At 39.5% G+C, this 27,429-nt stretch overlaps 1 protein-coding gene across 2 annotated transcripts in view; it reads right to left on the bottom strand.

Annotated features, from left to right (window-relative positions):
• LOC126280916 (tectonin beta-propeller repeat-containing protein) overlaps nt 1-27,429 on the bottom strand; it is a 213,531-nt gene that overhangs the window by 135,364 nt on the left and 50,738 nt on the right. For both annotated transcript variants that reach the window (XM_049979803.1, XM_049979804.1), the window contains exon 8: nt 8,322-8,675. In XM_049979803.1, coding sequence (XP_049835760.1) covers nt 8,322-8,675 — 354 coding nt within the window. The remainder of the gene's footprint in view (nt 1-8,321; nt 8,676-27,429) is intronic.

Raw genomic sequence — 27,429 nt, 5'->3', positions numbered from 1 at the left:
CGATGACAAATTCCTCATATTAACAATGAGAATTTTCACAATACTAATGGTGATCTGCTCGAAGGCATTAATGCCTCTCTGACATTTGAAACCATCGAGGCAGTGTAGGAAACCATATTTGTCAGACAGAGAACTGCTATGTTAACAAATAACTATTGCACTCTGAAAACAAAACACAGTAGATACTTCTCTTATCTTCATTTAGTTTTTGAGAAAGTTATCATCACTTTCCTTGATGACATGAGAACAAGTTGCTCTTACTTCATCCTCTTCAGTTAATGCATTGACTGCAAGTGACATACGCTGTCACATGTATTCTGGGAAAGTTAGTCCTCCAAATTTTCTTCGGTGTTGTTTCTCTGTTATGGTTTATACCTTGAATCTGTCTGTCTCATCTCACCTAGATACAGGAGACTTTCTAATATACACAGCTTCATGTTGCATTTTTCCTTGTCAGTTAACAATCTTCTCCTTGGTGTATATTGGCAACCACTTAACAAATGCACTGTACCATGTCCCACAACCTTTCAAAAAGCAACTTTCCTCACAAAAACTTCTATTAGTCATTGTCCAATATCCACATCCACACTATTGTATGCAACTTCTTTCAACTGAATGTGTTTTTAGTTTGATTAACATATCTTCCCAGCCAAAAATCTCTTGGGGGGGGGGGGGGGAGGATAAAATTTTTCCATATGTATCCCCAAACAGAAACTTACACATCTTTCCCCATTATTCTCTTTAAAGACAAATGACAACATTGGCTTCCAAATATTACTGACACATTGGCTTTCAAACATTACTGACAACTGATTAACAAAGAGATTTATACACTGAACTAAATAATTCTTTATTGAATGGGATACATCTTATATGCAACTTGCTCTGACATATGTAAAATATTTTTGTGAAGTTTAAGGTATCAAGGAAAACTAGGTCTATGCTGAGTCATTATACACAGCATGATTACACAAGGCAGAAAGACGTATGGGCTCCAACAAGAGAAAACGTCCATCTAAGAAAATATATGAACTATCTCAGATGAGATGAACAAAGCATTAATAAAAGAAATGATTCTGTGTATGCCTTTGACAAAAGCACAGAAAAATAAATTAAGAACTCAAAAAATTCATGGACCACATAAAACTGATACCACAATTCCATCAGTGGTTACCTACAGATCATTAAAAGGAGAAGCTCTGTTCTATCTTAACTACTCAATATCTTGAACTGGACAGTCCATTGTTACAAACATCTTGCTTAATTCAACAAATATGATGTACGAGGCCATTAGGATGCTGCTTCATGGGACACACTTTTCTAACACTACCTTTCTTTTTTAATACACTCCTGGAAATGGAAAAAATAACACATTAACACCGGTGTGTCAGACCCACCATACTTGCTCCGGACACTGCGAGAGGGCTGTACAAGCAATGATCACACGCACGGCACAGCGGACACACCAGGAACCGCGGTGTTGGCCGTCGAATGGCGCTAGCTGCGCAGCATTTCTGCACCGCCGCCGTCAGTGTCAGCCAGTTTGCCGTGGCATACGGAGCTCCATCACAGTCTTTAACACTGGTAGAATGCCGTGACAGCGTGGACGTGAACCGTATGTGCAGTTGACGGACTTTGAGCGAGGGCGTATAGTGGGCATGCGGGAGGCCGGGTGGACGTACCGCCGAATTGCTCAACACATGGGGCGTGAGGTCTCCACAGTACATCGATGTTGTCGCCAGTGGTCGGCGGAAGGTGCAAGTGCCCGTCGACCTGGGACCGGACCGCAGCGACGCACGGATGCACGCCAAGACCGTAGGATCCTACGCAGTGCCGTAGGGGACAGCACCGCCACTTTCCAGCAAATTAGGGACACTGTTGCTTCTGGGGTATCGGCGAGGACCATTCGCAACCGTTCCCATGAAGCTGGGCTACGGTCCCGCACACCGTTAGGCCGTCTTCCGCTCACGCCCCAACATCGTGCAGCCCGCCTCCAGTGGTGTCGATCAGGCGTGAATGGAGGGACGAGTGGAGACGTGTCGTCTTCAGCGATGAGAGTCGCTTCTGCCTTGGTGCCAATGATGGTCGTATGCGTGTTTGGCGCCGTGCAGGTGAGCGCCACAATCAGGACTGCATACGACCGAGGCACACAGGGCCAACACCCGGCATCATGGTGTGGGGAGCGATCTCCTACACTGGCCGTACACCTCTGGTGATCGTCGAGGGGACACTGAATAGTGCACGGTACATCCAAACCGTCATCGAACCCATCGTTCTACCATTCCTAGACCGGCAAGGGAACTTGCTGTTCCAACAGGACAATGCACGTCCGCATGTATCCCGTGCCACCCAACGTGCTCTAGAAGGTGTAAGTCAACTACCCTGGCCAGCAAGATCTCCGGATCTGTCCCCCATTGAGCATGTTTGGGACTGGATGAAGCGTCGTCTCACGCGGTCTGCACGTCCAGCACAAACGCTGGTCCAACTGAGGCGCCAGGTGGAAATGGCATGGCAAGCCGTTCCACAGGACTACATCCAGCATCTCTACGATCGTCTCCATGGGAGAATAGCAGCCTGCATTGCTGCAAAAGGTGGATATACACTGTACTAGTGCCGACATTGTGCATGCTCTGTTGCCTGTGTCTATGTGCCTGTGGTTCTGTCAGTGTGATCATGTCATGTATCTGACCCCAGAAATGTGTCAATAAAGTTTCCCCTTCCTGGGACAATGAATTCACGGTGTTCTTATTTCAATTTCCAGGAGTGTAGAAATAACCAATACCATGTATACTATTGATTCTTCTATAGATGAACGTTATATCAGCTGTTTAACTGAATGAACTTCATATGATTTTGTATACGATGTGTTATGTTTTGGGCTAAAATATGTAAAAAGAAATCAGTTTGTTAGTACTCTGTGCGTACAGGTAAAATCACTCTTCTTTTAGAAGTATTTGAAATTGCAAAATATCTGGCATACTTAAAATTCCTATCATTAATTGCACAATCTTATGATAATTATAAAATTTATTTCTGGAGGACTCATTTATAAAATAATGGTATATTTTACGGAAGATTCTTCTTTTGTCAAGAAAGTTTGCGAACTCTATTTGCTTTGTAAACCCTTTGGAATATTGTGAGTACCACAGAATGCAGGAGTAGTGGGCATGCTTCTGATGGAAATGCACGTGTTTTTTAATTTTGTCTACAACAATGCAATTACTGGGTTTTTTGAAAATGGAGGTTGTGAAGTCTGTGTGATATAGAGGAATGGGATAAAATAAAAGACAAACATAGTAACAGATAGTACTTCATCAGTAACATGGTCATCTGGAAGACACCAGATCAAAATTTCAGCTGCACGAATGTACCCCTAGATGCAACAACTGGAGCCAACAACAAAAGGAAAAAATGAAGATAAGTAAAAACATTTTTTCTTTTGTATATCTTAGGCCTTTTGAGGCTGCCAAAACTTGCGCAGAGACAAATAATTTTAATAATGTTGTGTGGGAGGGAAAGATTGTAAGACCTCACAACCACCAATGTGCAGCAATGTGAGGTGTAATTATGAACACAGTTAGATCATCAATTTGTTTGTTTTCTTTTCTCTATGCTCTCCACTGACCAACAGAATTTGGTTACAGTAACTAATATTAATACACAGTATCCTCCACTCTGCACAATAAAACAGGTTGTGGAGTGTTTCTGTAAATGCAGATATGTTCATCAATTAGGGTCTGCATTCAGCTAGTTTCTGTACAGGGATAGTACACTACAACAACATAAAATATATAAGAAACAGGATGTTGGTCCTGATTAGTGACAGGGTTCATCACTTCCATTTCTGTCTCTACTCTAAACAGTTTAGATAACGAACCCAGTTTCTGTTTATGTCCTTCCTATATTACTTGCTGTTATTTCCATCATCTTCTCCCTTTCCACCGTTCCTGTTAAATATTTATTACTCTTCACCATTTGTTCCACCATAGTGTACTAACTGCTTTCAAGTTGTTAAAGGTATTTCATATCCACCTTTGCAAATATAAAAAATGTAGTACTTGTGAAGATATATTTGTCCTTTCTTCCAGGAGTGCTAGTTCGGCAAGGTCTGTGGGAGAGCTTTTGTGAAGTTTGGAAGGTAGGAGACGAGGTAATGGTGGAATTAAAGCTGTGAGGATGGGTCGTGAGTCACGCTTGGGCAGCTCAGATGGTAGAGCACTAGCCCCCGAAAGGCAAAGGTATCCTGAGTTCGAGTCTCAGTCCAGCACACAATTAATCTGCCAGGAAGTTTCAAAAGATAGACTGCTGCTCACTGTAAAAATGACATGTAGAGTTGGAAACAGGCACAACAAAAAGACAATTACACATTAGCTTTAAGCCAAAGCCTTCTTCACAAAAGGAAGCACACCCATATTCATTCACACAAGCAATCATACTTCACGCAAGCATGGCTGCCATCTTTGGCAGCTTGGACTAGAATGTGACAATCACATAGAAATCTGGAGAGGGTGGGGAAGAGGAAGGGATAATAGGGTACGGGTGGAGGAGCGAGCAGGAGCAGATTGCCAACAGGCGCAGCTTCAGGAAGCTGTGGGATGGGTAGATGGGGAAAGTGGAAGCAAGAAATGAGAAGAGCAGGAAAGGGGAAAGACAACTGGGTGCATTGGTAGAGGGTAGCACAGACACAGGGTGAGGGGGACAACAATATGGAGTATGTGATAGGGCAGAGGGGGTGGAAACTGTTTAATGGAGGGCGTGGGAGCAGTAGGTTACTGGAAGTTGAGGCCAGGATAATTTTGGAAGCAGAGAATGTGTTGTAAGAATAACTCATCTCCACAGTTCAGAAGAGCTTGTGGTGGAGGAGAGGACCCAGACGGCTCAGTGAACTGATTTCAATACTGCTTCACTACTTGAGCCATCTGGATCCATCCCTCCATCATCAACTCTTCTGAACTGCAGAAATTGGAGTTATCCATACAACACATTCTCCACATCCAAAATTATACTGGCCACAACCTATGGTGACCTACTGTTCCCACACACTCCACCCAACAATTTCCACCCCCTCTGCCCTATCAATTCCTACCTATTCTTGTCCCCTCACCCTCTTTGTGTCTCACCCTCTGCCAGCGCACTTGCCCGTCTCTCCCCTTCCCTGCTCCTCGCCTTTTTTGCCCTCATACCACTCCTCTCCCCCATCTCCTTGCCCCACAGCCTCCAAACACTGTGCCTGTTGGTACTGTTGGTAGTTTAGTCCCAGCACACTCCATCACACAGTGCTCTTCTCTTCCCCCAACCATACCCTGCTATCCTTTCCCCTTCGCCACCCTCTTCCTGGATGCTGCTCCCATTCTATGTGACAGCTGCATTCACGTCCAAGGTGCTGGAGATGGCAGTCATGCATGCATGAAGTGCGATTGTTTGTGTAAATAAATGCATGTATGCATTTCCTTTTCTACAGTCTGCTCTGGCCGAAAGCTAATGTGTAAGTGTCTTTTCATTGTGCTTGTCTGCAACTGAACATGTCATCTTTACAGTGAGTAGCAATATATATTTCCTTGTATTTTTACCTGGAATATGTGACAGCATCTCTCTCTGTGCATACAGGTGACTACTCTGATTTTTTTTCTGATAATGTTTCAATTAGTTGTTAGTACAGTGCTATAAGGAAAACAAAAAATATTCTCCTTCTCTAAGCAATTCTAGACTGATAAAACTTATGATGAATGTCTCATGTTTCAATAACAGCACAGGTAACTGGACTCCTAATCAAGTACACTTGACAACAGACACCAAATGAGTTCAGAGGTGTGTCTCTAGGATTGTTATTTATTTTTTCATACGGCTCACATGCAGTTTAAAATTACAGGTATATAACATTAGTAATACTATATATAACAGGAATATAAAGACACAAAACTACATACAAAACTAACTAAATGTCAATATCCAGGTTTCTAATCCACATAAGAGCCATATCATCAGCTTTTATGAGGTCACTCCAGCTCCCCTGGTAGGAACACAAGGGGCATTCAGCTCTAATGTGCTTGATTGTCTGTTTCAGAGTCCCCCAGTCACAAACTAGAGATTCTGTAGCATCCCATTTGTAAAGCAAGAGTGCACATCGCCCATGCCCAGTGCGAGCTCTGTTCAATTTCACCCACAATTTCCTGTCAAGTTCTGTGCAAACAGTATCACAATTATACTTTTGGAACCACTCATGCTTTTCAGGACTTTCAATAAGCTGACAGCTCTGGTCCCACAGGTCTCTCACCCCAGTATTACTGGCATCTAGCTTTTCTGCTTGTCGTAAAGGTGTGTTTCTTGAATGGAGTCTATTTCGTCGTAAACTTGGTTTGTCTTCCTGTATGAGTCATTCCAGGTTCTCCTGTAACTTGCATTATTCCCTAAGCAAAGCCTCACTTCTGCGGATTGCTGGTGGGTAGACGTTGCTCAGCAGAGGAAGCCAATAAGTAGGTGTTGGTCGGACTGCCCCAGTTATTAACTGCATAGTGTGATTCAACTGGACGATGATCAAGTTGGTGTGACAGCTGTTTAGCCACACCGGAGCACAATACTTGGCTGCTGAGAAGAACAGTGCAATGGATAATGTGCACACAGTTTCTGAAGAAGTTCCCAATGTCATTCCACACAATTTTTGAATAATATTGTTCTATTATCTTGGCAGCAGTAACTTCAAGATGTTTTCTATATGAACGGATGCACTCAAGGGTGACACCAAGGTATTTTGGAGACTTGTTATGGCAAAATGTGTTTCCGTTAACTTTCACTCTGAGTTCCGCATTAGCTTGTTTGTTTGCCAGATAAAATGAACATACTTCAGTTTCACTTTTACTCGGTTTAACTCACCACTTTCTAAAATAGGCGCTCATAATGGATAGTATCAAAATAAAAAAGCTTTAAAACAGACCTTTTCAGGACCAACTGTTTAAAGGACTTGGCCCTTCAATCTGAGTATGCCATCTAAGCATAGAAGGTATTAGCTGATCTGAAAGCAAGTACCTATCTACACTCCTTATAGATAATGATATATTTACAAGCCATAAAATGTGCCATTGCCCCTGGATATTCTGCCAATTACTGCCCAACCATCAATTTATGCTGGAGATTTTAATAGTCACCATGGACACTTGAACTATGCACGTTACAATGAGTGTGGTACTGCACTCAACAACTGGGCTGAAAATGAGAATCTGTCCTGGTTTTTGATGCCAAGGATTTGGAAACTTTCAGATCAGCTGCTTGGCGAAGAGATTACAACCTGGATCTCTGCTTTGTGTCCCAGGACTGCATAGGGCACCCAGTGCCTACATCCAGAGAGGTCATACCTAGTTTCCCACAGAGCCAGCACAGGCCAGTAATCCCCGATAGGGAGTACTCTGTAACAATAGCGAGACCTGTACCATGACCCGATGGTGCAGTTTTGCTGACCACAACCATAAATATATCTGTTCTATTTCACCGGAACCTAAAAACTACCCTAGATTCGTTGGGGCTGTTCTTACTGCTGCTAAGAAGTTTATTCCTGGTGGGTACAGAAACAAATATATATCAGGCTGGAGTGAACATTGTGAACAACTTTATGAACAGTATAGCAAAACTGGCGACAGAGATATTGCAGACGACCTCCTCCCAAGTCTTGACACTGCTAGAAGAGAATGATAGCGTGAGATGGTAGAAAACGTAAACGTCAGACACTCTAGTAGAAAGGCATGGAGCCTTCTGCATAAGCTTGGCAGAGCCTCCAATAAACCCGGGCAGAAACCTGGTATTTCAGGTAACCAAATCACTAGGATTGTAACAGTTTGGTATAACCCATAAAGAAATGTAACAGTAATTTCTGGAAACTTAATGGTAATCCTTGGAAGAAATATGACATAGTCTCCACAAAACCTTGTCGTGTAAATTTAGAAAACCTGTATTTGAAGAAGACTGGTGACCATTATGTTGCTACCATTGTATACCATGTATAGAGAGCACGAGAATAAGATAAAAAAGATTAGGGTGTGTACAGAGGCATACAGACTGTCATTTTTCCCCTCGCTCAATATGTGAATGGAATAGGACAGAAATCTATGATAATGGCACCATGTACTCTTTACCATGCGCTGGACAGTGGCTTATGGAGCATATATGTAGATGCCGTTGTAGGTAATGTGTAAAATTATGAATATCACACTTCATTAACAAATCATTTGGCATATATTTTTAATACATTCTCTTATATAATAGTCCCTGGAAATCAAATGACTCTTACAATTGTTGTGAAGGAAATCTTAAACATCATATGACAAACTTACCAGTTTGGTAAACACTGAGGATCCACTGTGCATGCACCAGCAGCGACCATACACCACACTACATCACATTCTGACCAGTACATTTCACCTGCATCATCATCACCATACACTCCAGAATCAGCAGATAAGTCAGGATCAAAGACACTTCCGTCTGATTCTGGATGTGCTTCCATTCCAACCACAGAACCTACACTTCTAATAGGACTCCAAACTCCAGGATTTGACTTCACATCACCAGCACTTTTTCCTGCCACACGTAATCTACTTGGAGAATTTTCAGTATGTTCTTTGATTGCTGCAATTGTGTTGAAGCTTCCACTGTTTCCATCAGCAGAATTTGAATCATCTTCAGACCTGAAATATACACCAGCCCTATAATTTCACAAGTATAATTATTAAAACATAATTATCAAAAATAATGACAACATAAAGACTCCTTTCTCCAGAATAAGACTGGCATAAAACTGATACTTCTACAATGAACAACTTGTTCACTGTATTACTTTTCTAAATTACTACCATTCATAAGGTTCTCTAGACATGAATGATGAATATACAGGAAATAGTAGAAATACTGTGAATAAATTGAATGAAAGTCAGATCACCTAAAACCCTCAAAATAACCCTCTTACTGTAATTTAACTTGCTCTAAAACATATGAATTTTTGAACAGGAGTTCCAAACCTTATGAGTGAATGCTGAAGACAAGAAGAATACTACAGTGTTTCCATTCACTTGGATTAAACACAGAATCAGAAGATAAAAGTGTAAAATGTCTACAACATACAGAACTTAAAAATTGAGGCCTTTTATCTCTATACCACTGGACAAAATTTGGAGCTATCTTTACTACAAAACCTTTAACAGTAAGCAGTATGCGTATTCTTTCACACAAAAAATTAGCAGCTCTGCAATGACATGCTGCAGGCTAACAAATGGAGAAGCCTGAATTATGTATAGGCATTGTATCTTACAGCTTCTTAACTAGATCCAAATAGCATATGCTATTGCAAATGACCCAAATAATATCACAGCACTGCAATACAGAAAGCAGACAACAATTAATCACAGCATTACTTTTAACATCTGTCATTGATGCCTACAGACAGATCAACTATTGTCATAAGCCAGAATGAGATTTTCACTCTGCGGTATCCTTTCTTTCAGGAGTGCTAGTTCTGCAAGGTTCGCAGAAGAGCTTCTGTAAAGTTTGGAAGTTAGGAGACGGATACTGGCAGAAGTAAAGCTGTGAGTACCGGGCGTGAGTCGTGCTTCGGTAGCTCAGTTGGTAGAGCACTTGCCCGCGAAAGGCAACGGTCCCGAGTTCGAGTCTCGGTCGGGCACACAGTTTTAATCTGCCAGGAAGTTTCTTGTCATAAGAATTATTAAGATATCAATGAACAAATCTTATTTCGGACTGGTATGGTCTCATCACAGTTGTGACTATTAACCACAAAGTAATTTTTATGCTTTTAGGCTGTAGTACAGCAGTAGATCATCATTCCTCCAGCAGCAGTGCCCAATACCATTAGATGCAACTGAGATAATATGGCAATTGACTTGTGTTACCAGGTTGAAATTGTTGTTGCAGACAAAGCTTGTACTGTAGTACAAACATATTTTTTTTTTTTTTTTTTTTTTTTTTTGACTTCAGATAATATGGCACAATTATAGTATCTACACACAATTTTTAAGGCTTTCTTCCATTATCATCATGACCACCACATTATAATTTTTCTGTTCCAGCGAACCTGATACAGTTGCTGCTAATATTCTGCAATTTTCTTGTGCTTCCACAACTGTTGTTCGCATATCTGATGCCAGCTGGCATGTCGAATTTCGATGTCCCGAAGGATCTACTTCTCTCAGCTGTCATAAAATCTCTCTCTTGGTCTCCTGCCTAGGAAATTTTGGTGAAAGTGAAGCTGAGGGGTTCTGCAGGGAGCCCTCCTCTTCATATAGGACCATACCACTGAAATTGCTTCAATTCAAGTCTTCTGCAGGAATCTTTCTAACAGTTGTTGGATATCTTCAGTGTTTATTTTATTCATCTTGCCTTCTACAGGCAACAATGGAAGAATTACGTCATTTCTGTTGCCAAGAGGAGGTTCTTACTCACTACAATAACTGTTGCTGCATGTACTCCAGGTCTTAGTATAGTTTGGAGATACATTTTGTACAGGCTGATCTTAGAAGCATGTGATAGCAGTTGACCAACCACATGATTGAATTTGGAACACCTCTGAATTATGTTTCCAGTCTCTTGAGGTATACTGTTGTCTGAGGGAACAACACTACTCACATATTGGAAGATGCTCACCTTATCTGCCCCCTCATCTTCAGTTCTTAGATGTACTGTTGGAGAGTTCCTTCTCAACACCAAATCTACTTTCTTGGTTTTTGGTGATTTAGAGACCATATTTCTGAATTATTCACATCAAAAATCTACTTTGGTTTATACCTTCCAAACCACTGGAAGACTTGTGATCAAAGCATAAGGCATAGATAAAATTACTTTGGAATTTCTAAACATGTTGGGGGAAGTGACACCCATACAATTATTCAAGCTAATGTGTGGAACCTATGAGACTGGAGACATAGCATCTGACTTTCAGAAGAAAACCATCTACACCACCCCAAAGACAGTAAAAGGAGATAAATGTGAGAATTATTGCACAGTCTGATTTCTTTGCCCAACTCTTCTCTAGCTGAATAATTTCAAAATTCGATCTCATAAAGATCAGATGTTTAAGAATTATTTCTGACATTTTGTATTACATCAGAGTTCTTTTTGTAATCTGGACCCCACCTTCACTCCAACAGCAGCAGGAGACCACATCATTTGTTTATTTATTATTTTAAGATTAGATTAGATTAGATTAGATTAGATTAATACTAGTTCCATGGATCATGAATACGATATTTCATAATGATGTGGAAAGAGTCAAATTTTCCAATACATGACATAATTAAGTTAATTTAACAACATAATTAAGTTAATATAACAACTTTTTTATTTTTTGTTTTTTTTTTAATTTTTAATTTTTTTCTTAATTTATATCTAAAAATTCCTCTATGGAGTAGGAGTAGTAGTCATTCAGAAATTCTTTTATTTCTTCTTAAACACTTGTTGGTTATCTGTCAGACTTTTGGTACTATTTGGTAAGTGACCAAAGACTTTAGTGACAGTATAATTCACCCCTTTCTGTGCCAAAGTTAGATTTAATCTTGAATAGTGAAGATCATCCTTTCTCCTAGTATTGTAGTTATGCACACTGCTATTACTTTTGAATTGTAGAAGTAATTTACTTACTTAATTGCGCGTTGTACTTTTGTAGTTTATTAATTAATTTCCTTGCATGTTTGTGTATTTATGAGCCACAGTTCTGAAAAAAAAAGATGACTTAGAGATCTTTCGTATGGATAAGAGCTGTGAATTTTGTGTTCAGATGCGAGCTCAGTTGGTGATCCTTGATTCAAACCTCCAGGCGATTATGCCTTTGGTCGCACAGCTTTTGGCTGTTGCCAGTGGGTCTCACTGTGGCAGGCCGGATCCATGGGATGTCCACTATGTCCCGTGTGTCTTCCAACTGGTCTGTTGCTGTGGTTGGGCTAGTTATTGCTGTGCTGAGGTTGCTCCTTTACTCATGATGGACTGGGAGGTCATTTCAAGGTGTGGCAGGCAGTGAAAGACATTCTGGGGGACTGATCAGTGGTCCCAGTTGGTCTGAATAAAAGGTTGGGATTATTGCAGTTGGGAGCTTCAATGTCTGGCGCAGGATGGAGCTCCTTGTGCAATGCCTGCCAAGGGGGAGAATTGTACAGTCCACTCTGTGTGCATACCACAGAATCATCCCGGACATGGAACAGGTCCTTTCAGAGACCATAAATAGCATACAGGGCAGCCAACAGCAAGTGGTGGCTCATGTTGGTACTAATGATGTGTGTCGCTTTCGATCAGAGATTCTCTCTGGTTTCTACTGATTATACGAACTGTAAAAACAGCCAGTCTCACCTGTGAGATAAAGTGAGAGCTCACCGTCAGTAGCATTGCTGACAGAAGCGACTTTGGGCTTTTGGTACAGAGCCAAATAATAGGTCTAAATCAGTGGCTCATATGGTTCTGTGACTGTGTAGCTACAAAGCCCTTATCTTGTGCCACAGGGTGGGGGGTGGGGGTATCAGGTTCTGCATAATAGATCGGGGACTTTTAAATACAGGAGGTGGGCACATGGGTAGCAGATCCTGCGTGGAGTGGACTGGGTAGTTTTTTAGGTTGTGAAAGGGTTGCAGAAGTGTAAAAACAGGAGTTCAGTCTCAAATGCTGTGGGTCAAACACAAGATGAGGGTAAACTTAACATAGGTATTATAATTGAAAGCAGCTATGTTCAGAAAGAGCCACAAGCTCCAAGTGCTCATAGAAAGCAGTGAAGCAGAAATCGTTACAGGTATACGATAAATCGCACAAATCTAAGGGCTGTCAATTCAACTAAATACCCAGGAATTACAGTTATGAGCAACTGAAACTGGAAAGATCACAGATACTATTCTGGGGAACTTGTAACAAAGACTGCAGCACTTTGTTGGCAGAACACTTAGTAGATGCGACAAACCCACTAAAGAGACAACCTACATTACACTTGTCCATCCTCTGATATTGCTGCGCAGTGGGGGATCCTTACCAGGTAGGATTGATGGAGGACATCGAAAAAGTGCAAAGAAGGGCAGCCGTTTTGTGTTATCGCGCAGTAGGGGTGAGAGTATCACTGATATGATACATGAGTTGCGGTGGTAGTCACTGAAACAAAGGTGGTTTTCTTTGCAGCGAGATCTATTTACGAAATTTCAATCACCACCTTTCTCTTCTAAATGCGAAAATATTTTGTTGACACCCACTTACATAGGGAGAAATTATCATCATAATAAAATAAGAAACCAGAGCTCAATTGGAAAGATTTAGGTATTCCTTTTCCCCACACGCCCTTTGAGAGTGGAATGGTAGAGAAGTAGTATGGAAATGGTTCGATGAACCCTCTGCCAGGCACTTAAATGTGAATTGCAGCGTAACCATGTATATGTAGAAGTAGGCTTAAGTCAGAGGAAAGCTCAGTTGAAAATTTTACAAAGGACCTAACTGTGATCAGACAGTATGGATTAAATACATTTGGTGTAGGAATGTTTATTGCTGTCAGCAGTAGTTCTGCCTTAACACTATTCAATTGGATATATATATATATATATATATATATATATATATATATATATACACAAAGATTCCAAGACTTACCAAGCGGGAAAGCGCCGGCAGACAGGCACATGGACAAAACACACAAACACACACACACACACACACACACACAGAATTGCTAGCTTTCGCAACCGATATGGATGTGTGTGTGTGTGTGTGTGTGTGTGTGTGTGTGTGTGTGTGTGTGTGTGTGTGTGCGCGCGCGCGCGAGTGTACATCTGTCCTCTTTTTTTCCCCTAAGGGAAGTCTTTCCGCTCCCGGGATTGGAATGACTCCTTACCCTCTCCCTTAAAACCCACATCCTTTCGTCTTTCCCTCTCCTTCCTGAAGAAGCAACCATCGGTTGCGAAAGCCAGCAATTCTGTGTGTGTGTTTGTGTGTTTTGTTCATGTGCCTGTCTGCCGGCGCTTTCCCGCTTGGTAAGTCTTGGAATCTTTGTTTTTAATATATTTTTCCCATGTGGAAGTTTCTTTCTATTTTATTTACATCATTATATATATAGCCCAGACCATTATTTAAATATTCGGTAGTACATAAATGTTAGCTTAAAAAGGCAAATTGGTACAAGATGCTTACCAGCATCCTCCTAAGATGGAGTTCTGGATTAGATTGCCTTCAGTCATGTTTTAATGAGTCTTACTATTTAATTTTGATTAAAAAAAACCAGGCTCTAACATCATTTTTCTGTTAGTCAGACTGTATTAGTTATAAGGATTATCCCATTAAATACCCTTCTTGGAATAACTTATATGAAGGTAGAAAGATCAGCCCCTTATACTCTTCACTTGTCTCACAAATGTTGGCGAAGAAAAACCTTAATTGCTTTGTAACAGAAAAGTGTCACTCTCCTAATTAAAATTCTATGAAGGCTTTTGCATCTTGTACTTCTGTAACAAAGACAAATGTATCCCTTTTATTGTACAAGGTGCAGCAGCATTCATAGCATAATTTAACTTCCGTAGTACAATGACGTATTGCAGGAATGCGTGCCAGCTTGTGCCGCATTCATGTACTAATGAGCTGCTGTTTCGAGCGTGACAGTGATATGGAGCAGTGGAGTGCACAGCATCGTGCCATTGCTGTTGAAAGTTATTTCAAGAATAATTACTCTGTTATTGCTACCCAGCATCTAGTTTGGCGACATTTCAACTTGGGACATCATGGGAAAGTTCCAGATGGCGGACCATTGTGAGGTGGGTATGTGCATTTCGAACAACAGCTTCTGTTTGCAATGGTAAACCAGGAAGAAGTGAAAGAACTGTGGAGACACCAGAAGCCGTGGAAAATGTTTGTGCAGCACTATTGCATAGCCCCAAAAGATCTGCTCGGCATCATGTGCAAACTGTGCATATGTCCGATCACTCATTCAGGAGAATATAGCACAAAGATCTCCATTTTCATCCATATAAGCTGCAGATTTTTCAGGAAATTAGGTCTCACAATTGGGTTTCATGTGAAAGATTCTGCTTAACCATGTGTGATCTCCTTTGTCAAAATTCACAAATGCTGCACACCATCCTGATGTCAGATGAAGCTCATTTCAAGCTATGTGGTTCAGTGAATACACAGAATATGCATTATTGGAGTGATGTAAACCCGCATGAACTGCACATCAAGCCCTTGCACAGTTCTCTTGTCACATTGTCACAGTGGGGTGTGGAGTTGCTTCCTTTGGGATTACTGGCCCTTACTTCTTTGAGGATGACTGTGATGTGGTTGTAACTGTCACCAGCGAACGCTACCTAAAGATGCTGCAAGACTTTGTTCTTCACCATTCAGGTATGGTCAGTGTGTATGTGGAAAAATTATGGTTTCAACAAGATGGAGCGACTTTGCATAGAGCCAGAATTTGCATGGATTTCTTGTGACAGACATTTACCAGTAGAGTAATTTCCTGATTTGACGACATTTCCTGCCTGCCTTGCTCACCTGACCTTTCATGTGCAAACTTTTTCCTTTGGGGCTATCTGAAGCAAGAAGTGTTCTGAACATGTTGTGCCACCATTCCTGAGTTGAAGGATCACATCAGAACTGCCATCAGCAATGTCCCAGGGAATGTGTTATTCTGAGTTATGGAAAGCTTCCAACGTTGCCTAGATGAATGTGTTGTGCAGAGGGGGCATCATTTGACAGGAGTCATAACTGCCCTACTTTAGTATGTAAGGCCCCCAAAATAGCACCATCTGTCATAGGGAGTATTTAACAGCTCACAACTTTTGTATACTTGATACACTACTCCTGCAGAAAGAGGAAGGAATATACAGTTGGTATCCTTTAAGAGGGAATTAGAATGAGTCTACAATTTAAAAAATAATGGTTTCTTTGATTTAGAACGCTGCTTGCTGGGAGACCACTCCCATGGCTCACTCACAGTACCATCCATGTAGCTGGGCTAGCATTGTCCACACAGTTAAGGACTGCTGATAAACATCTCGTCAACATTGCCTGTAACCCTCAACCAATGGGAGCACAAGAAATTGCTCACGTAAGGCCTCAGTATCTGGGAGCAACTGCTGGGTCAAGATGAGCTTGCGTGCTCTCGCTCTCGCTCTGCTGCTGCTGGAGGTTCCCAACCAGTTCTTTTTCTTACGCTCCTATGATCCACTCAAAACTTAGGCTGTAATCATCTCTTCAGCCATCCATCGTCTTCACTGTGTGGGCCCTACGTACCTCTAAATTTGCAATATATATGACATCTTGTTAATAGATTTTATGCTTATTATTACAAAACCAACCTTCCAGAATGCCCACGTCCTGACCTGACCACCTCCCACCATGTACAGATTGTTTGCAGATAATGTTGTTGTTTACCATCTAGTAAAGTCATCAGAAGATCAATACAAATTACAAAATTATTGACTGAACATTGTGTGAAAAGTAGCAACTGAAACTGATCAACAAAAGTGTGAGGTCCTATACACGAGCATTAAAAAGAATACACTAAATTTGGTTATGTGATAAATAATACAAATTTAAAGATTATAAATTCAACTAAATGCCTAGGGACTGAAAGGCAAAACAAAGACTGTTTTACTGGAAGAAGGCTTAGAAAATGCCACAGATCTGCTAAAGTGACTGCCTACAATATGCTTGTCTGCCTCTGCAAGAGTTTTGTTGTACATTATGAGGTCTTTATCAGACAGCATTGACAAAGGTCATAGAAAAAGTTGAATGGAGGACAGCTCATTTTGTATTATTGCAAAATAGAGGAAAGAGTGTCACACATATGATTTGTGAGCTGGGGTGACAATCATTAAAACAAAGGCATTTTTCATGGTGATGAGATCATTTCACAAAATATCAATCACCATTTTGTACTACAAACGTGTTTATATTTTGTTGACTTCCACTCACATATGGATAAATGACCATCTTAATAAAATAACAGTAATAAGCACTCACAGCACAGAAAGATTTTCCCACATGCTATTCGAGAGTGGAAGCACAAAAAATAATCAAAGTGGTTCTGTGAACCATCTGCCAAGCACCTGAATGTGATCTGCAGAGTACTGATGTAGTGTAAATGTATGCTTCTGTAGATTATACTGCAAACTTAAGTCTAATCACAAAGATTAATTTTTTTTTACTCAGTGGACAAAATATATCAATAAGTTATTAACAAATCTCAATGAGGTCTCTGCGTAGTGCATGAATGTGTTGACATAACATCAGTGTCCATGATTTACAGCAAATGTGTATTTAAATTTCCAGAACTGAGTCTTTTTTCTCAATGTTGAGGCACTCAAACAAAAGTGCTAACAGCAACATAGTAAATAAACTCTCTTCTCCTGTAGTAACAAGGACATCTTGGAAGGCTAATTTATGAAACTATATGTTGATGTCTATACAATACCACACAGGGGTTTGTAAAGGTGTAAACCCGGCATTGTTTGGTAAAATTTCTGCAGTCGCTGCACTCAACACACTTCTCTTCACTGCAGACATGTTTAATAAGTGATGAAATGATATTTTGTGAGCACAGAGGTTCTGGATTGTAAAAGAAATTGTATACTACAATATTAAGAAAAACCTGCAATTGTTCAACAAGCACTGAGCACTGATTATCACCATGGTTACTTCAACATGCTTGCTCTCCCCAAATACTGAAGGGCAAAACAGAAATTACCAACTTTCAAAGATGGACAACTAGTCTGAAACAAAGGGAAAATGAAAGCAAACATCTTGATGGTCCCAAAGTTTTACATAGTTTGATGAGGAGGGAGTGTGTGTGTATATGCGGGAAAACGCCGGCAGACAGGCAGAAGAACAAAACACACAAACACACACACAGAATTACTAGCTTTCGCAACCGATGGTTGCTTCTTCAGGAAGGAGAGGGAAAGACGAAAGGATGTGGGTTTTAAGCGAGAGGGTAAGGAGTCATTCCAATCCCGGGAGCGGAGTACCAAGTTGACCTGCTGCATTACCTCACACTGTTTTACTCCCCCATGCCATACAGAGAGAACCGTTTTACTTTGTGTATAACATTAAGCTCTTAAATTATATTGTATACTTTCTGCAAGGTAATTTGTCTCTTAGTTTACATTTCACATTACAGTTTCATTTCTAGAAGTAACTTTTTGAACAGCAGCAACAATCAGTCTTACTAAAGAAACTTGCACTAAACTACTTTATGAAATTTATTTGCGAATGAAAGCACCACTTTCTCTCCAGTAAAGAGAATTAATTTTGAACAATAGCTTCTCTTTGTTAGAATACATCTTTATTTGTTCCATATTTCTGAAAGCTCTCCTCTTCAGAATAGAATAAATTTGTTAGATGGTTTTCAAATGTCAATAAAACAAACTAACATTAGTGCAACGCCAGATATACATATCCATCACACTTAGAGGTGATGCTATAAAGTAGCTGGTGTTAAATTAGTGCAAAAATAAACTCTGATTAAGCTGAACTACATCTCGTGGATCAATTCACTTTCAACTGCAGTCATCAGCTCACAGACTAATGACGTTAAAGATTTTGATGAAAAACATGTTGAGAAGTAGTAAATAATAAGAAAAATGTAGTTGACTCAAAATAATGGTAAGTAAATACACTGCTCAAATTCAAAATAATTTTTTCAACCTTTAAGGTTAGGTTACAGAAATTTAAACAATGTAAGTAATCAATACAAATAATAATTGCTTCCATAAGAATTACATGAGAGAACTCATAATTAATGTGAAATAGTTTAAAAGCATTTAATACTTATTGACAAAATAAGCAAGAGTATTAATAGTGAAGAGTAAGTATATGGAGTTCAATGGCCACCAATAACCAATGAGCATCTTTTATGGTAATGTTTTGTAGCCTGAAATGGAGTAACTACACAATTGATATTAAATTTTTCACAAGTCAGTGTTCACAGGAGGGCAATAATTTAATTATCGAATGTCTAGTTCATAAGTAAACAGCAATGACAGCTTTGTGTGCACTGAAGAATTGAACTAGTAAATACATGTAGGTCAATGAGCAATGACATCTTTACTGACCAACCAGCAACCAGTGCAAACATACACATCTGTCAGACTCTGCATTAATAGTTTCTCTAGCGAAGAATAACAATGGCTTTAAAAGCTGCAAACTGTTGAAACTTCCGTCCATACAGAAAACTACCTAAATCTCTGACCAATGATATATAATATTTGTGTTTCCATCATGTTCACAATACAGCTGACAGCCTAATACACTGGCACAGTTGACAATAGTTTGGGTACAAGAGTCAAACTGACCAAACAAGCTAACAGCCAACATAAGATAGCCATGACCAGTATGAAATGGTGTCTTTTCTATGATATCAATCATAAAGATAATTATGACAATACTATGTTTTGAAAACATACTGAATACACCACTTGCTGTTTGCCTAACATTGTGAGCCCCAGTGGGGTAGGCAACTTTAAGTGTGCATGAACCTTACGATTTTTTTTATTTTTATTTATTTATTTTAAGGATATTTAATGGCAATGAGTTACAACAAGCTTAACACATGTTTTACAAAAGAGCAAACTCTTTCTTGGAATTAAAATAAAAAATTTAAACTAACATTTTGTCAATTACTGTGCTACTGATAGAACTAAAAGTGAGAGAGTGTCTGTTGCAATCAATCACATAAAACCAGCCACTGACTCCTTTGTGCATGCTGCTGCTAACATTGAGATTTTATGCTGTAGGATACTGACTCAAGAGAATTTCCAGCAATAATTTATCTACACCTGTGGAGACACAAATAGCAAACCTTTTTATATTTTCAACCAGTTTCACAAGATGAAACCTTCAATAGTAATCTACAATGTATGGTTAATAAGTGCGGACTAAGTGCAATAATAGTTTTGACAGGTGATTTAGCAGTGTTGGTAAGCATGTGTCATGGTAACTTCAATCAACATAAAACCTCTTGCATCTGAAAAGTTAATGTTACATAACATATCATTTTTATGAACCAGATTCATTTTCTAAACTATGGTCAAAATTCATTTCCAGTCAACAAAGCTTATACAATTGGTGCTTGAAGTTCTGCCATTTTCTCAAGATCAGTGCACTTTCGTGCAGAGACAATAATGGTATGTTATTTGTCATGATTAGGTCAGCCATAAAAGAGAACGGGTGAGTCAGTTATTTAGCCTCGCTGCCAGGCAATTGTTGGAGAACCTTTCCCAAACAGCAACACGGAATGACAGAAACCCAATTGATGCTCAATCTATATTCCAGCAAGCCACATTTATCAGCTGATAGCTACTACCTTGGCAGTAATAGAAACTAGATGATGCTTTCAACTCAGGTAATGGCTCGTGTCAGCACATAAAATTATTTATCACCTGATCTGTGAGCTACGAGTCCACCACTTCCACTGGATCGCAAAATTGGTGAAAACTGCTAGCCTTTCTGGTGAGATGGTGCGAGAACTCTGATTATGCAGCATCTTTCCCACAATTGATCGCAGTCCTCTTGTCTGTTCCCTGATGGAAGTACTAAACCAAAAGTTTTTTTTCATTTCTGTGGCTGTTAAATTATATGTTGTACATTTATTACACACCTTGGAAGATTCATGTGTAGTTCTTATCATGAAATAATATTTTAACTTTCTTTTGCCTCAAAAGTGTTACAAATGCACATGTTGAGCAATTTTGTTTGACACTTCTCAGTAGATTGAACAAAATAAGAAAATCCTTTGTAAACTGAGCAGGCATGCTGCTGAATAAATGACTATTTCTAAATGTGACACACAATTCAGCTGTTCACATGGTAATATACAAGATTAAAAGGCCAAAGATGTGAGTCGATGAATCAGAGCAACAAAAAATAAAATGATGACAGTACCTTTACTGCGTGTATATAACTATGTGATATATTCTACAGAAAAATCTGGAAAAATTCAACATGAGATGTGATGTGCATGTACACAATACCAGAAACAGTGACTTGTTGGAATTGCCTTCCTCAAGACTTACTTTAGTCTGTAATAACTATAACTATTTGAGCATAAAATTTTTCCAATAAATTACGATATTGAATTCGTACAGTACCACTAAATAGACATTAAAGCATATTACAAACTTGGCTGTAATACAAAGAATTCTATTCAACTGAATATGTTTTTCTTAAGTGACAAAGAAAATCTTTTAGTTCTTAAATAAGTTAGTTATTTTATGTGTTATTTTATGTAATGTAATTGGTATTGGATGTAACTCGATTCCACTGTAAACCTTTATGAAGTCAACTGTATGAAAAAAATACTTACCGAGAAATAAAATGTTCTATTCTAATCTAGTAAGAATTCAAACAAAAAATTGAGATTCATTCTCAACTGGATGCACAATGCTGTGGAATTTATGTCTGTTACAGTATAGATGAATTAGGATTCCCAGTATTTTTGTCTCTATGAAACACTCCACACAAGTCAAATGTGCCTGTGGCCATTCACATTATTCTTGTTTTCATGTGCTCAACATCCTCTGTTAGTCGAACCTGATATATAATATGACAGTATTTTCAAATGAATATCACAATTTTCGAAGTCATTACTTCTCAAATTTATCACTGTAGCTTTCTGGCAATTATCACAGATTCATTTAGTAAGCTTGACACACTCAACAAACTCCAGCAACAGAACTACAAGAAACAAGAAAGTCATTGCACGTTACTGATAGAATTAGTGTTGAAATTCCAAGAGCAAATGTTCGAAGAAAAGTTGGTCAGCTTATTCCTTCCTCCCATATATGTCCCACAAAATGATCACAACAAGAAAACTGGAAACCTCAGAGCTCATATGGATACTTACCAACAGTTGTTTATCCTGAGAAATGGAAAAGGTAAGGTGGAAATGATAGTGGTACCAAAGTGTCCTCAACCGCAAATCGGTAGTTGGTAGGCAGTGTATGGACATAAACTGTGAAATTATGAGACAGAAGTGTTAGCTCGTACTTACCTTCAGGAGATGACATATTTGATACTGCCCGTTGACATATACTTGGCTGTCAAGAACAATCTGAAGAACCTGTAAGTGAGTTCAGGGTAGGTTGTAATGAGAAATAACTGTTAAGAAATAAATTCAATGCAATGTGGCATTTCCACATTAATTAGCACTGTAGTTAGCCAATCAGACCATTCTGCATGCAAATTCAAGCAGCCCACCCCAGATGGTGTCAGCAAATGTGTTCTGCATTTGGTTTCCTAAAACCGAACAAGAGAGTGATACAAAAAAGTGGACATTGGACAGTACTAAGAATTGAACCTGAGCCAAAGGCTGAGCAGTCTCATGCACAATCATCTACAACATAAGAACAACTGACACTAATTGTATCTGGTGGGCCACTTGAATTCGCACTTACATCACCCTAATTGTCTAACTTCAAAGCTATTAACCCCAAAATGATGCAACTTTTTTGCATTTTTTCCTCAACCATTATTTCTCAGCACAACCTAACCCTTATAATCTTCTCAGGCTGTTTCTGTCCACCCAGTATAAAAGTATACAATGCAGTCCTTACTTTTGCAACTATAACTTCTTCATCAGGAAGGAGTGAGGGATAGGTTAGAAAGGTTTCAAAATGAAGGACAAGTCACTTAGCAAATAGGAAGAGAGAAACACTCCTGTTTTAATGGTGAGGGGGGGGGGGGGGGGGGGAAGGAAAAATATGTAAATGTAGAGGTACCTGAAATTATATTTAAGTTTAATATTATTATTAACATGTTGTATACCGGTATGCCAGTTTATTTAGAATAATAGCTGCAGAGGATTCCAGATGTGGTGTTACTGTCCAGTTTTTTAATTAAGTGAAGCTGCATACAATGGTATTTCATGAATATGTAAGTTCTCAGAGGTTAGGTTTCACTTCATGAGCCAGTAAATAAGGACATGTGCCGCTGTGGAAAGTGTTTATTAGGGATTTAGTGAGTTGCGGAGTAATAAAGTAAGTGTTATTCCACATCGTCTATGATTTGGTTTCTATTACTTAAAAAGTCTTTGAACCATTCACATATCTGACAAAGAGAGGACACAACATTGGGATCACAGATTTACTTCAAACTTTGTACACCTTCAGTAGGCCATTAAAACAACATAATGTGCAAGTAGTAAGATGCACTACTCCAGCAATTCTGAGAAAATTGCAAGAGAAGTTTTATGTGTCTCTTATGTGGCTTAAGTCTCCGTGCATAGGAGATGGTTGTTAGAGTTCATGGTGGTCAAGCGATCAGCATTTGAACTGCATGAAACGAACATCTATGAGGTGATGGTTCAATTTGTGGTCAGACTTAAATTACAATTTTCTTATTTTCCATCATTGATCATTTTATTTTATTTATACGACATTCAAGAGATAATGTAACGAAAAAAGCATGTGTGTTTGCATAAAGTTTGAATTTATGTTTTCCATCTCTGTACAACAAAAACCATCCTGCAACATATGGTGTCGAAAGAGCATCCAACATCCAACAAGTAACTGTACATTACTCTTGTGGGCTGGCACATTGTGAATTACTATATTACTGATTGTGAATAATGTCATTCATATCACTATTTATTGAGGTTTGGCTGGGCTTTCCAAGGGTATCCCTCATCCTTCAAAATTTATTTGTAAATAGTTGTTGTTGTTGTTGTTGTTGTTGTTGTTGGTCTTCAGTAAAGAGACCGGTTTGACGGAACTCTCCCAGCTACTGCACCCTACAATCTTCTGAATCTGCTTAGTGTATTCATCTCTTGGTCTCCCTCTATGATTTTTACCCTCCATGCTGCCCTCCAATGCTAAATTGGTGATCCCTTGATGCCTCAGAACATGTCCTACCAACCGATCCCTCCTTCTAGTCAAGTCATACCACAAATTCCTCTCCTTCCCAATTCTATTCATTACCTCCTCTTTAGTTACGTGATCTATCCATCTAATCTTCAGCATTCTTCTGTAGCGACGCATTTTGAAAGCTTCTATTCTCTTCTTGCCGAAACTATTTATTGATGCTGAAGGCCACCAGTTTGGACATAATCACATTTGCAAAGTACATTTATTTTTCCAATTGGACTTTAAGCTTTCCATTTCCAGAAATTTAACATTGTAGAATGGGAAATAAATTTTCTATGAGGCTTCAAAGTGTGTATACATTTTTTTGACGCACCCTGTACATTTAGAAAAGATTTCCTGACACTTAAATCTATACTTCATGTTAACAAATTTCTCTTCTTCCGAAACGCTTTCCTTGACATTTGCAGCCTACATTTTATACCCTCTCTACTCCGACCCCCATCAGTTCTTTTGAACCCCACATAGCGCAACACATCTATTACTTTAAGTGTCTCATTTCGTAATCTAATTCCCTCAGCATCACCTCATTTAATTAGACTACATTCCATTATTCTCGTTTTGCTTTTGTTGATGTTCATCTTATATCCTCCTTTCAAGACACTATCCATTCTGTTCAACTGTTCTTCCACGTCTTTTGCTGTCTCTGACAGAATTACAATGTTATCGGCGAACCTCCAAGTTTTTATTTCTTCTCCATGGATTTTAATCCCTACTGCAAATTTTTCTTTTGTTTCCTTTAATGCTTGCTCAATATACAGCCTGAATAACATTGGGGATAGGCTACAACCCTGTCTCACTCCCTTCCCAACGACTGCTTCCCTTTCATGCTCATCGATTCTTATAACTGCCATCTGCTTTCTGTACAAATTGTAAATAGCCTTTCGCTCCCTGTATTTTACCCCTGCCACCTTCAGAACTTGAGAGTATTTCAGTCAACATTGTCAAAAGCTTTCTCTAAGTCTACAAATGCTAGAAACGTAGGTTTGCCTTTCTTTAATCTGTCTTCTAAGATAAGTCATAGTGACAGTATTGCCTCACATGCTCCAACATTTCTACGGAATCCGAACTTATCTTCCCCAAGATCATCTTCTACCAGTTTTTCCACTTGTCTGTAATGAAATCGCATCAGTATTTTGTAACTGTGACTTATTAAGCTAATACTTCGGTTATTTTCACGCCTGTCAACACCTGCTTTCTTTGGGATTGGAATTATTATATTCTTCTTGAAGTCTGAGGGTATTTTGCCTATCTCATACATCTTGCTCATCAGATGGTAGAGTTTGGTCAGGATTTGCTCTCCCAAGGCTATCAATAGTTCTAATGGAATGTTGTCTACTCCAGGGGCCTTGTTTCGACCTAGGTCTTTCAGTGCTCTGTCAAATTCTTCACGCAGTATCACATCTCCTATTTGATCTTCATCTACGCCCTTTTCCATTTACATGATTGCACTCAAGTACATCGCCCTTGTATAGATCCTCTATATACTCCTTCCACCTTTCTGCTTTCCCTTCCTTGCTTAGAATTGGGTTTCCACCTGAGCTCTTGATATTCATACAAGTCTTTCTCTTTTCTCCAAAGGTCTCTTTAATTTTCCTGTAGGCAGTATCTATCTTACCCCTAGTGATATATGCCTCTACATCCTTACATTTGTCCTCTAGCTATTCCTGCTTAACCATTTTGCACTTCTTGTTGATCTCATTTTTGAGGCACTTGAACTCCTTTTTGCCTGGTTCATTTACTGCATTTTTCTATTTTCTCCTTTCATCAATTAAAATCAATATCTCTTCCATTACTCAAGGATTTTTACTAGCCCTTATCTTTTTACATTTCTACTAGCCCTCGTCTTTTTACCTACTTGATCCTCTGCTGCCTTCACTATTTCGTCTCCCAAGGCTACCCATTCTTCTCCCACTGTATTTCTTTTTCCTGTTCCTGTCAATTGTTCCCTAATGCTCTCTCTGAAACTCTCTACAACCTCTGATTCTTTCAGTCTATCCAGGTCCCATCTCCTTAAATTCCCACCTTTTTGCAGTTTCTTCAGTTTTAATCAACAGTTCATAACCAAAAGATTGTGGTCAGAGTCCACATCTACCCCTGGAAATGTCTTACAATTTAAAACCTGATTCCTAAATCTCTGTCTTACCATCATATAATCTAATTGAAACCTTCCAGTGTCTCCAAGCCTCTTCCATGTATACAACCTTCTTTTGTGATTCTTAAACCAAGTGTTATGTATGATTAAGTTATGCTCTGGGCACTATGCTACCAGTTGGCTTCCTTTTTCATTCCTTACCCCCAGTCCATACTCATCTATTACTTTTCCTTTTCTTCCTTTTCCTACTATCAAATTCCAGTTCCCCCACGTGCCCAATGACTATTAAATTTTTGTCTCCCTACACTATCTGAATAATTTCTTATAGCCCATCATACATTTCTTCCATCTCTTTGTCATCTGCGGAGCTAGTTGGCATATAGACTTGTACTACTGAGGTTGGCATGGGCTTTCTGTCTATTTGGCTACAATAATGTGTTCACTATGCTGTTTGTACTAGCGGACCACACTCCTATTTTTTTTATTCATTATTAAACTTACACCAGCATTATCCTAATTTATTTTGTATTTATAACCCTGAATTCACCTGACCAGAAGTCTTGTTTCTCCTGCCACCAAACTTCACTATTTCCCACTACATCTAACTTCAACCTATCCATTTCCCTTTGTAAATTTTCTAACCTACCTGCCTGATTAAGGGATTTGACATTTCATGCTCCGATCCATAGAACGCCAGTTTTCTTTCTCCTGATAACGACATGCTCCTCAGTAGACCCCGCCCGGAGATCCAAATGGGTGACTATTTTACGTCTGTAATATTTTAACCAAGAGGATACCATCATCATTTAACCATACAGTAAAGCTGCATGCCCTTGGGAAAAATTATGGCTGTAGTTTCATCTTGCTTTCAGCCGTTCACAGTACCAACAGAGTGAGGCCATGTTGGTTAATGTTACAAGGTCAGATCAATCAAATATTAAATAGTCAAATAACATATGAAATTCATGACAACTTCAAGAAAATGCACATTTTTTCCATTATATTACTTCTCAAATGTCATATAAATGAAGTGACTCTGTGGCAGTAAGGAGGAGGCTGGGGCGGATGGACGGATAGGGGGAGGGATAGTAGAGTAGAAGTGAGGGACAGTGAAGTGCTGCTGGGGAGTGCACAGGGAGAAGATGGAAAGAAGTTAGGGCAGCTATGTGAGTTTGGGGGGTTAGACAGAGGACAGGGCAGAGGAGGTGGGAGGGGAATGAAGAAGGAAAGAAGTAAAAAGACTGGGTGCGATGGTGGAATGAGGGCTGTGTAGTGCTGGAATGGGAACAGGGAAGGGGCTGGATGGCTGAGGATAATGGCTCAGCAGCCAGAGACTATGGTCGTGCGTGTGTGTGTGTGTGTGTGTGTGTGTGTGGGCGCACACGTGCTTGTGTGTGTTGGTGTTGTTCTATCCCTGACAAAGGCCTTGTTGGCCGAAAGCACATTTTATGACAGTGTTTTTGTTGTGCC

The sequence above is a fragment of the Schistocerca gregaria genome, chromosome 1 (genome assembly GCF_023897955.1).
Source record: "Schistocerca gregaria isolate iqSchGreg1 chromosome 1, iqSchGreg1.2, whole genome shotgun sequence".
NCBI classification, from domain to species: Eukaryota; Metazoa; Arthropoda; class Insecta; order Orthoptera; family Acrididae; genus Schistocerca; species Schistocerca gregaria.
This window is presented reverse-complemented; position numbering and strand designations above follow the sequence as displayed.